This window comes from Callithrix jacchus, chromosome 2 (assembly GCF_049354715.1).
Source record: "Callithrix jacchus isolate 240 chromosome 2, calJac240_pri, whole genome shotgun sequence".
NCBI classification, from domain to species: domain Eukaryota; kingdom Metazoa; phylum Chordata; class Mammalia; order Primates; family Cebidae; genus Callithrix; species Callithrix jacchus.
In genome coordinates, this window is record NC_133503.1 from 152,648,208 (window position 1) to 152,661,087 (window position 12,880).

At 36.9% G+C, this 12,880-nt stretch overlaps 1 protein-coding gene across 23 annotated transcripts in view; it reads right to left on the reverse strand.

Annotated features, from left to right (window-relative positions):
- Positions 1 to 1,489: 1,489 nt before the first annotated feature.
- The window catches only part of GPBP1 (GC-rich promoter binding protein 1), a 72,653-nt gene continuing 61,262 nt past the window's right edge, over positions 1,490 to 12,880 (reverse strand). For all 23 annotated transcript variants that reach the window (XM_078365921.1, XM_078365912.1, XM_054252244.2 and 20 more), the window contains 2 exons: positions 3,854 to 3,956; positions 1,490 to 2,477 (listed from right to left, as the gene is read on the reverse strand). In XM_078365921.1, coding sequence (XP_078222047.1) covers positions 2,319 to 2,477; positions 3,854 to 3,956 — 262 coding nt within the window. In that variant the 3' untranslated portion in view covers positions 1,490 to 2,318. The remainder of the gene's footprint in view (positions 2,478 to 3,853; positions 3,957 to 12,880) is intronic.

A 12,880-nucleotide genomic window follows, 5' to 3' on the forward strand; every position in this document is an offset into this window, starting at 1 on the left:
TTAAACTGTTTTTTTTGTTTGTTTGTTTGTTTGTTTTTTGTGAGACTGAGTTTCACTCTTGTTACCCAGGCTGGAGTGCGATGGCAGGATCTCGGCTCACCGCAATCTCCGCCTCCTGGGTTCAGGCAATTCTCCCGCCTCAGCCTCCTGAGTAGCTGGATTACAGGCACGCGCCACCATGCCCAGCTAATTTTTTGCATTTTTAGTAGAGACAGGGTTTCACCATGTTGACCAGGATGGTCACAATCTCTTGACCTCGTGATCCACCCGCCTCGGCCTCCCAAAGTGCTGGGATTACAGGCTTGAGCCACCGCGCCCGGCCCTAACTGTTCTCTTAAGCTACATGCATGGCTCCAACCCCTCATAACCAAGCTTGTTAATGTCATTAGCTTAATGCATAGAATAACCATACCACTGTACTTTACCATATTTATAAAGAGTAAATTACTAAACACATTCCATATCACAATGTATGAAAGCACAATAAACATGAGTTAACTGCTGGTAAATGGGAATTAAGGCAGAAAAAAAATTGTCTTAATATAAGAAAGATGCCAAAAACCAAAATTACAGAATCTTTCTGAAAGTAGTAAGGTAGATCTCAAATGTAGACCACATTCCTCAGGTTCCTTCTAGCTTGTTTTTGCAAATACAGGTTGTATCTAATAGATTTCATTAATCTATTAAGCAAATAGTACAATATAAGAGTCTCAAAGACATTCAATATGTGATACTGACAGCTTTGTGAAAGCATGCTTTACATTGTCCTGTGGCTAATACTAACTACATTTAACTTTAGCTGATTAGATTGAATTGTGGCAAATTATATAGTAAAAGCTTATTTTAAGAATAAGGTGTATTTAATATTTTATTACCATTCTAACACTTCCTCAAGTTTTGTGGGAGTGTGCTAGTGTGTTGTTTTTGTTTTAATTTCCCCATCACCACCAGTCTCAGAGGGAACAAAAAAATACAGCTTCTGGTGAAAGGTGGGGAGTCCGGGTAGGGTATTTAAGTAGAAATAGCAAAAAAACACTGCAGCCATCTGCGAAAACACCATTTTAAAAAACAACAAACACTTAGGATTAAATCTGACATAAAACCTCAAACATGTTTGCCCTAAGACAATGCTCTTTACAATTAGAATATATTTAAACATGAGGGAGAGCTAAAAGCAAATGAGGGTAAACAAAACCAGAAAAATTAAAATACAAATATACACAGAGCCAAAATATCCTTTCAGTCAGCAGCAAAACAGAAATAATTCCAAAATTAATGTGCAAATGAAAATAGCTGGTTAACAGTCATTCATTTAATAAACTTGTATATTTGATAATGAAAAGGCTTAGCTTTCCTTTTCTAACCTCAGAAAGTAATCACCTTCTTTAATAAGGTATTACTTTGAAAAGTATGACTTCAACAAGTGAATGCATCATGTTTAGAGTGTGTTTATATTTAGAAACAATACCTTGAACACTAAACAACAATATTCTGAAAATCGAGTTTATTTTCCATGTGGACAGATCCAGTCAGTGTGATCAGTTTTTCTGCATGTGTAATAATTTATCAAAATAAGTTTTCCCACAAGACTCTTTTCCATCATCAACTCTGAAAACCCTGGTCTGACAACATACCCAAATAAAGCTTTTGAAAATCACCTCTTAAAATTTGGAAGAAAATGTGGCAAGTCTTTCCTGTGACATTTACTGGACTACAAATGGCTAAAGAGCATTATGTTTTAAAAGGTGAATAGTACAACAGCTGAGTTCAGGAAATTGTTTTAGTGCACTTTGCTCCAGTTTTAGCCAACATGCTACATTTTCCTTTTTGGTTTTTTGTTTTTCTGTTTTTTTTGTGACGGGAGGAGAGGGGGACCACACAAAGGTGGCTTGAGGATTTCCATTGTACGAAAAAGGTAAGACTCTGCAAGCAAAACAGTGTAAGCTGCCTTTTTTCTTAAGACCTGGACATTTTAAGACAGAAGCTTTGCAAAACATTACACAATTTTTTATTATTAAATGAGAAAATCTCATTTGTTACATCGTCACATTGCTAGTCAGAGAAATGTTGCAGTGATGAAGAAAGTCAATGCTGGACCAACCAAAGTCCTCATTCCTACAACATTCATTTACAAAGAAATAATGTTCAACACAGCCCAACAAAACATTCTTGGTTTTCTTCATATTGAAGTCCCCCAAAAAATCCTCTTCTAATGGGGTATTTCACTACATAAATTATAGTTCTTCATTTTTACAATTCACCCCAAACTGTATGAGAGATGTATCACACTAAGATTTCTAAAGCTGTTAGGAAATCTTTCACACATCGTCGTCATCTGATGTGTCACTGCTACTTGTTTCTGTGTCATCATTCTCAACTGTGGGTTTGAAAGTGCTGTTCTTCCAGGGTCCAAACTTGAAGTCACAGATCAGGCCATTTTTCAAAATACCATTTTTTCTAAGACCATTCTTCTGTAACTAAAATGTTAAAAGCAAAATAAATTATCCCTCAAGAGTTGCAAACCTACTGTAATAATTAAATATAAGCATAAAGATAATAAAATTGTATCATATCCCAAAAATTTCACAAGTAATGATATTTCCAAAAAACATTCTGGATCCAGACAAAGTAGATATGAGTAGTAATTGTCACACTGATTAAGGTACTAAACTTTTCCCCATTTTTATTACCTCAAGTGAAAACTAATAAATACCTTCAGGGACTGCACAGAATAAAATCAGAAACCATTAAGCTATATCTGTTACTTTTATTATTCTGACCTAAATTAATACACCCCACAATCTGCTTTATTCACAGTCTGTAAAGTAGAATGAGGTATACAAAGTTACAAAATAACCTCTTAACCAGAGATATAGATACTAGAAAAAATACAGTTCTGAAAATGAGAGATCATAACTAAAAGGTTAGTTGGTAGTAAGAATTCGGTTAAAAGATCATCAAAGAGGAAAAAAAGATAGTTGGCTCAAATTAGAAATGATTTAAAGATAGAAAATAAGCCCAGAGTAGAGGCACAAGCCAGTAGTCCCCACTACTCAGGAAGCTGAGGCAAGAGTTTGCTTGAGCCCGTAAGTTTGAGGATGCAATGAGCTACGATTGGTCACTGCACCCCAGCCTGGATGACAGAGTGAGACACCAACTCTTTAAATAAATAAAATAAAATAAACAAACCAAAAAAAAAGAAAACAAACAAACAAAAAAGACCTAAATAAATAAATAAATAAAATGATGGATTTGGAAAAAACATTTCAACTTCCTAATGCTCTAACAAACATTCCCTATTACTCTTTCAGAAAGGTAACTAGGGAGACATTAAGCAAGATGTTTTAGAATATGAAATGCTCTTGTGCAAGAAAAGGATAAAAGGTAAAGATACTTCAGGAAGCTACTAACACACTCTACTTCTTATCACTCTTGCTCCTCCCGACCCAAACACACACACACACACACACACAAGCCAAAACAAAACACAAAAGGTCTGGAAAATTACTATCATGGACATCACTTACACTAATTCCTATGCACACTCAACAGTTTAAAGTCACTATTGCAGACCTGTAAAAATAATTCAATCAGGCACAGTAGTTCGTGCCTGTAGTCCCAGCTACTCCAGAGGAACACCTGGCACCCAGGAGTTCTAGAGGCCAGCTGGACAACACAGCAAAAGCCTGTCTCTTTTTTTTTTTTTTTTTATTTTAAAAGGCAATTCTGACCTATTGTGATAAATTCCTAAATAAAAATTTTATAATCTTCCTCACTCCATGCTTACATATAACTATGTTGTTCTAAATGAGGGCAATTTAAAAGTGAAATTGTATGATTTAGGTTTTCTTACCTGTTCACTAATAACTTGGAATTCTCTCATTTCATCCTCAGTTAAGGGAGCACATGTTTCATCATTTTCACTGTCTTCCTGCCAGCCCATTTCCTTTAACAATCTGAAAAGGAGAGGATATTAAGTTTAATTTAAAGCTTACCCTGAGCAGGACAGTTTCATTTATATTAGGTATAAGAAAACATGACCCAAGATCCATTATACAAAGTCTCCAAGACACATCAAAAGGATTTTTGAGCTCAGGTTTTGAATATCTTTCTGAATATGAATAAACAGGTAAGATTAAGTCTAATAAACTTTGATAGTAAAATTAGAATGAACTCCTTGACTGCTTAATCTTTGATGTCAAAGGCTCTTCTCAGGCTGGACACTTGTAACAGACCTGAAGCAAGTATGCTAAATTCTTACACTAAAAGTAACAGCAATACCCCTTTCTCTTTTCTTCAGTACCACCAAAATCCACCGTATTTCTGGTTACTCATTAGGTTTTCTACTTGGGTAATCATAAACACTGGAGCAATACAAACTGCATTTGACTGGGAAACCTCCAAGCTTGTTTCTTATATGGCCATATATCTTATATTGACATGAAAGCGTTTGTTTCTTAAAAATGAAATCCCTAAGTACTTCTGTTACTCCTAGGAGGAGTCTTCAAAAAGTTCATTTAAAAATGTGTATCATGGAAAAATTATAAAAGAATTTCAAGAAAAAATTCTGCACCAAAAAAAATTTGTGCTAACTTGTGGTAGATCTAGTTTAAGGCATCATAAAGGGTAAAAAGACATCAGTTTAAGAAAAGCCCCTATCAGATCAACATGAATTCTGCCAAATCGAAGCAAGAACAAACATCAAATTGATGGTGAAACTTGGGTAGAAGAATGGTGAAATCGTTGATGCTTTATGAAAAGTTTATGGGGACAATACCCCAAAGAAACCAGCAATTTCAAATAGATAACCAATTTTAAGAAAAGATGAGGTAATTCTGAAGATGAAGACCTCAAAGAAGCAGCAGTAGACCATCGAGATTGACTGGCAAGGAAAAATTTAATCTTGTTAATATCCCAACTGAAGAGGACCAATGTTAACAACAGAAATAGCCAACACCACAGACAAGACATCTCACTTGGTTCGGCTTACATAATTCTGACTGAAAAATTAAAGTTGAGCAAACTTTCCACTCAATATGTGCCCAGGTCATCTGCAGACAAAAACAGAGCTTTCAATGGAAAGTTTAAACAACTGGAATCAAGATTCTGCGACATTTCTTCAAAGAACTGCACATGATTTTACCAGTATGATCCAGAAGACAAATCACAATCAAAGCACTAGCTACCAAGAAGTGGAAGTGATCCACTCAAAGCAAAAGAGTATGAGCGTTTTGAGAAGAAAAGCTAAAGTTTTAGCAGAAAAATGCCTAAAAAAGCCTCACCAGAGAGTCCTTAACCACAACAATACTCCTACTCATTCCTCTCATCAAACAAGGACACTTCTGCAAAGTTTCAATAAATCATTAGACATGAACCTTTCAGTCCAACTTTGGCTCCTTCTGACTTCCCAGTTTCCTAATCTTAAAACAAGTTTTAGAGGGGGCCCATTTTTCTTCAGTTAGTGTAAAAAAGACAGCACTGACATGGTTAAATTGCCAGGGCCCTCAGTTCTTCAGGGATGATCTAAATGACTGGTATCATTGCTTGAAAAGGAGTCTTGAATTTGATGGAGTTATGCTGAGAAACAGTTAATATTTTTTGGTTTTATCACTTAATTACATTGTTCCACAAACTTTTAATTCCCCTCTTATTTACACCTGCTCATCTTTAATTTGTGCCTGTTACACATTAGTGGCTTATAGACTTTTCTTTTTTTTTTTTTTTTTTTTTTGAGATGGAGTCTCACTCTGTCACCCAGGCTGGAGTACAGTGGCACGATCTCAGCTCACTGCAACCTTCACCACCTGGGTTTAAGCAATTCTCTGCCTCAGCCTCCCGAGTACCTGGGATTACAGGCAAGTAACCACCACACCCAGCCAATTTTTTGTATTTTTAGTAGAGATGGGGTTTCACTATCTTGGCCAGGCTGGTCTTAAACTCCTGACCTTGTGATCCACCTGCCTCAGCCTCCCAAAGTGGTGAGATTACAGGTGTGAGCCGCCGCACTCAGCCCCCTTGCAGACTTTTATGCCTTTTTTCAAAGAGTCTCTCATAATATCTGAGACCCTGAATAAAACATAACATGATATTCACATTTTACAGATGAAGACTGAAGATCACATAAGTAAAATGTGATGCCTACTTGATGGCAAAGAGAAACAGAATTTTGGTTTTCTGCCTCCCAAATTAGTATGTATTGCACAGCACCTTGTTGCTTCTGAACCAGAATGTCACAGTCAGCATCAATCATTTCTTCTTCCATTGCCACAACTTCTTCCAATGCACTGTCTTTACTCTTTAATCTGGATGGCCTCATTTTGGAATAGCATTTCTATTCACTGACACCTGACACAGAGAATATACTAGACTAGCCAAACAATGTAACTGCTCTTTTGCTGGATCCAAACTTTTACCTGTTTTACTTTTAAACTGAATGGTAACTAAGCAATAACACAGGTGGAAAAAATTATGAACTATTATGAAAGAGAATATAACAGAATGCAAGTACTTCCAATTCTCCACCAGAGGCTGTAGCTTTTAACTGTTCCTGAAATAGCTTTCAAAATAATCTAACCAGTCAGGGCGGCTCATGCCTGTAATTCCAGTCTCTTTAAGAAACCAAGGTGGGAGGATCGCTTGAGCCCATGAGTAAGACCAGCCTGAGCAACAAAGTGAGACCCCATTTCTACAAAAAAATAATAAAAATAAAAACAAATAATTTGGGTGTTTCACTTTCCCCCATAAATATGCAAACATGTGCCACATATTTACATTTCAGTCAGATAACTGCACATATGATGCATAATCCCATGAGATTGTAATGCCATTTTTTTACTGTACTTCTGTATATTTTTAGATATGCTTAGATATAAAAATACATACCAATGCATTATAATTACAAATAATGTACAATATTCAGTACAGTAACATGCTATACAGGTTTGCAGTCTAGAATTAACAGTCTATACCATATAGCCTAGGTATGTAGGTTATACCATCTAGTTTGTGTAAGTACACTCTATGAGTTTCACACCATGACAAAAATCACCTAACAACACATTTATCAGAATATATCCCTATCATTAAGCAATGCATGACTGACTATATTACTGTAACACTCATCTGTACTTTGCTTTTTCATTTAAATTATTCTTTCCCACTCTCCTTCAAACTATTGCCAAATCATCCTGATACCTGTTTCATAATTACCATCCTTTGATAAATATTTCAGTGTCTTCTCATTTTCTAGAGAACAAACTCCTTAATTGTGTTTGTGCCATGGTCACAAATACAAATTCCTCAGTAGAGAAAATCTAGGATTAGAAGTTAGAAGACCTAGGCCACAGTTTCTACACTACCACAAGCCAAGTATAAGAGATCTCTTATATAAGTATCTCTTATACTTATATACTCTTCTAAGTCCTGCCTTTTCAATATGATCTTTAACTTCAGTAAGTAAACTGCCTACTCCTGTCAAAATATTCCACTCAACACCCTCAAAACAAACTAAGTAATACACCACTCTAACCATGTCTTCACATCCCTTCTTTTTCCAAAATACTATCTAACACCCTTGCCCTTATTTGTGTCTAACCCCTTCACGATTTAATTTAGGTCCAAAGTAAAACTTTCTGACTAGGGCCAGGCATGATGGTTCATGCTAATCCCAGCAATTCAAGAGGCCAAGGCAGGAGGATTGCTTGACACTAGGAGTTCAAGACCAGCCTGGGCAATATAATGAAACCACGTCTTTAAAAAATAAATATTTATATGAGTGGGTGAGAGGAAGAAAGGAAAGGAAGGATGGAGGGAGGGAAAGAAGGAAAGGAAAGGAAGAAAAGAAAAAAAGGAAAAAGGAAGGAAGGAAAGAAAGAAACCTCTTACTGGTACCCAAGTCATAACGATCTCTATCCCTAAACCCACTGAATTTCTTTGGCATTTATTTCCACTAATTCATTTGGTGCTTGCTTAAACAAGCTGACAACTATATCCCTTTGATGTTGAGGCTACCCTCAATACCCTGATAAAGTTGCTAAAACTTGACATTAAAAATGAGTATTTCGTATTTTAATGTTGGAAAATAATGATCTTTAAAAAGCCTATCACTGTCCCATGATTGTTAAATTCAACTAATATTAGTATTTATATGTATATAACTTAAGAAATCACAATTAAAGTTTACAGAAAATATAAAGCAATGGAAAAGAAATATCATTGCATTTTGACATGGAAAAAAAAAACCCTAAAATCTAAAAGCCATGAACTCTCTTTAGAATGGGGGAAAAGGTATTCATATATGTCTTTGAAACATTTACAAACACATATTCTACTTAAACATCAAGAAAACTCAAGCTAAGAAATTTAAATAAAAACAGTTCCGTATCAACACCTTGACTTCCTCCCTTTATTGTCTTAGGATCTTTTTCAGCATGTGCAATATTTCTTCAAAACGATCCCTCTATTCCAACTAGCTGCTACCAAATCTGAAATATTGAATCCACAATTTTATTCTATTCTTGGCAAATAACAAAATGTTCTTATCGTCTGTCCCCTTCATCTTCATGTTCATACTAATGGTATTCCTATGCATAACTAACTCTCTCTCTTTAACCAAGTTTTTTCCCCTAAAATATACATTTTGTTATAAAATTTCATTATCTAATTTAGATTAGATATAATAAATTAAATATATAAATATGATTGCCTTATTTTATAACAAAACAGGAATAGATGGGGGGGGGCAAAAAACTTGGTTAAAAACTTTCAGAGTAACCTAAATAAAGAGAAGTATCCATTCTTTCAAAAAGACAAAATAATCCATAAAGTCTCAAAAAAATTAATAATCAAGTAGGTTATCACTGATATCATCTCTTCATGCAGTATGGGTTTCTCTCCCTCACTCTAGAGCTTACTCCAATTTAGGATGTTTTGGTCTTTTTTATTTTTTGAGATGGAGTCTTGCTCTGTCGTCCAGGCTAGAAAGCGCAGTAACACGATCTCAGCTCACCATAACTTCCACCTTCTGGGTTCTAGAGATTCTTGTGCCTCAGCCTCTTCAGTAGCTGAAAATACAGACACACACCACCAAGCCTGGCTAATTTTTGAATTTTTAGTGGAGATGGTGTTTCACCATGTTGGCCAGTCTGGTCTCACACTCCTGGCCTCAAGTGACCCACATGCCTCAGCCTCCCAAAGTGCTGGGATAGAGGTGTGAGCCACAGTGCCCAGCCAGATGTTTTCATCTTGATTTGCCTTAGTTTCTAAATCTCATCCTCTCCATTTTCTCCTGTTAGTAGTCACAGAGAACCAAATTCTGTTAAGTTATGAAACTAAAGTCTCTCTTTCCTAAGTCTTCTTGAATGAAACAAGAAGCCACCAAAATGCTTCCTGCACTAAATTCTGCTCTGCAGACTAAAAAGTAAAATAGTTAAAACATTCAATATGTCTATTAGAGGCTGTAATAAATATTTTCTAAAGGTATAAGCCAACTGTTTTTTGCTACTAAGTACTGAAGGGAAATATGAAGATATCAGGTGTCAACTTTCTCACTATGGCCTTAATGAATAGATTCTGTGGGTTAAAACCTCTTGTAACTGTATTCTTTCATTGTCTAATCTCTACCTCCCTAAGCGGTAACTCATCTTTTACTATCACTAGAATATCTGATTTGTGTATTACTCTGCTTTCTACACACAGGCCTTTTTCTTTTCTACCAATTGTGTTACTAGAATTGTTTCAACGATCACTGGTGAGAGTGCCAATTACCAGAATGTTTTTGTATGTAACCGATTATTTTAAATACGTATGTCATTTGACCAATGAAATTCACTCCTAGTAAACTGTTACCTACACATTTATACATATATTCGAGAATATAAACTTATACTTTTCTTTTCTCTTCTGATAACAGCATTATTTGGAATAAGGGGGAAGAGGGGACGGGGACAAAAGAGGAAGAGAGAGGAAGGGAAGAGAAAAGGAGACAAAAGAGAGAGGACGTGAACACACATAAACCTTGATACAGAAAAATAGTTTCACAATTTATATCCATACTATAGAATAGTGGATTCAAATGGGGGATGGGGAGAAACAAGATGATTCACAGAATGACAAAATCATTCTGAAATTTCAATTACTGTTAATCTTTTTAAAAAAAGAATTCACGTTTACTAAATTTTTTCTGTATTTGACTCATAGAATGATGAAATCATCCTGAAATTTCAATTACTGTTAATCTTTTTAAAAAAGAATTCATGTTTACTAATTTTTTTCTGTATTTGATATTTCAGCCATCACTCAGCCTATCAGTCACAAGTCATAAACTTATTATGTGGTAACCTGAAGTTCCATAATTTAGGAGGCAATAAGAATAGGGTCGTTACTTATTCATCCATTCACATTAAATGTACAGTAAGAAATTATATTTTATCTAAACAAGTGAATTTATAAATATCTGGTTAAGTTAGTTATAAATTAGTCTAGCTAAATTAATTTTCAAGTGCATTTATCAACAACCCAATAAATTATTTTAGGAGAAAATTAAGTCCAAATATAAAAATACGAAGATTACAATTTTTCTTTCTTTCTTTTTTTTTTTTTTGTTTTTTTTTTTTTTTTTTGAGACAGTCTCACTCCGTTGCCCAGGCTAGAGTGCAGTGGCACGATCTCGGCTCACTGCAGCCTCTGCCTCCTGGGTTCAGGTGATTCTTCTACCTCAGCCATCTGAATAGCTGGTATTACAGGCATGCGTCTCACCATACCCAGCTAATTTTTGTATTGTTAGTAAAGACAGGGTTTCACCATGTTGGCCAGGCTGCTCTCAAACTTCTAACCTCAAGTAACCCACCCACCTTGGCCTCCCAAAGTGCTGGGTTTGCAGGCATGAGCCACCACACCCACCCTACAAAATTAAAACAAATACCTAAAAATTCACATACAGTAGTTACGGTTACATTTAAGAAGCAAAACAGTACATGATTTGGAGAAGGGGAACAAAAATGATCACACAGATAATATAATGTATGATTAAAGACAGAAGGATAAAGGATTTATTCTGAACCGATCTAAGAAAAAAAAAAAAGCGGGGAGGGAGAAGGGCTGGTCATGTTGGCTTTAATCCCAGAACTTTGGGAGGCTGAGCCAGGAGGATTGCTTGAGCCCAAGAGTTTGAGATCAGCCTAGGCAACATGGCGTAACCCCGTCTCTACAAAAAAAGTTAGCCAGGCATGGTGGGTATGCACCCATAGCCCCAGCTATTCAAATGGCTGAGGAGGGACCATCACTTGAGCAGTATCAGTGAACCATCACTGCGTCACTGCACTCCAGGCTAGACAAAGGAATAAGACCCTGCCTCAAAAAAAAGAAAAGAATGTGAGAAGATCTAGCCAGGTGGCTCATGTCTCTAATCTCAGCACTCTAGAGGCCGAGGCAGGAGTATCACTTGACTCCAGGAGTTTGAGACCAGCCTAATAAACACAGTGAGACCTCATACTTTTTTTTAATGGGGTGAGTATAACTTTTGGCAGTAGAAATATAAACTAAACTATTAAGCATTTGAAAAAATTGGAAATAAAAAGCAAAAGCAAAATATTCCCAGCAGCTGGGCGCAGTGACTCAAGCCTGTAATCCCAGCACTTTGGGAGGCCGAGGCGGGTGGATCACGAGGTCAAGAGATTGAGACCATTTCTGTCAACATGGTGAAACCCCGTCTCTACTAAAAATGCAAAAAATTAGCTGGGCATGGTGGCGCGTGCTTGTAATCCTAGCTACTCAGGAGGCTGAGGCAGGAGAATTGCCTGAACCCAGGGGGCGGAGGTTGCGGTGAGCCGAGATTGCGCCATTGCACTCCAGCCTGGGTAACAAGAGCGAAACTCCGTCTCAAAAAAAAAAAAAATTCCCTCAAAATAAGTACAGATTTACAAAACAGGTAGAAAAATACTGCAATGTTTACTTCACTCATTCATTTAACAAATTTAAGCAAAGTAATGTGCCAAGCACCATTCTAGGTGCTAGATACAGTAGTGAACAAAATGGACAAAATGTCTGGCCTTGGCTGGGCACGGTAACTCATGCCTGTAATCCCAGCACTTTGAGAGGAAAGGCGGGCAAATCACGAGGTCATGAGATCAAGACCATCCAGGTCAACGTGGTGAAACCCCGTCTCTACTAAAAATACAAAAGTTAGCTGGGTATGGTTGTGCATGCCTCTAAGTCCCAGCTACTTGGGAGGCTAAGGCAGGAGAATCACTTGAACCCAGGAGGCAGAGGTTGCAGTGAGCCAAGACCAAGCCATTGCACTCCAGCTTGGGCAACAAGAGCTAAACTCCATTTCAAACAAACAAACAAACAAAAAACGTTTACAATAAAAACTAAACCACAGGCTGGGTACTATGGTTCATGCCTATACACCTAGCACTTTGGGAGGGCAAGGCAGGAGGATCACTTCCACTCAGGAGTTTGAGGCTAGCCTACGGAACACGGCAAAATGTTCATCTCTACAAAAAAAACACAAAATGAGCTGGGTATGGTGGTACACACCAGTGGTCCCAGCTACTTGGGAGGCTGAGGTGGAGGGATCACTTGAGTCTGGGAGGCCAGGATTACAGTAAGCTGATAAGGCACCACTGCACTCCATTCAGCCTGGATGACAGAGTGAGACACTGTCTCAAAAAATAAATCACATACTGGGACAATTAGCTATCCATGTGGGAAACACATGAGAAAGAATAAATTTGGACTCCTACCTCACATCATCCAGAAAACATGCATAAACCATACAAGGAAAAAAATAATGAACTGTACTTCATCAAAATTAAAACTTTCTGCCCTTCAAAGTGCACCACTGAAGCTGAGTGTGGTGGTACAAGCCTGTAATCCCAGT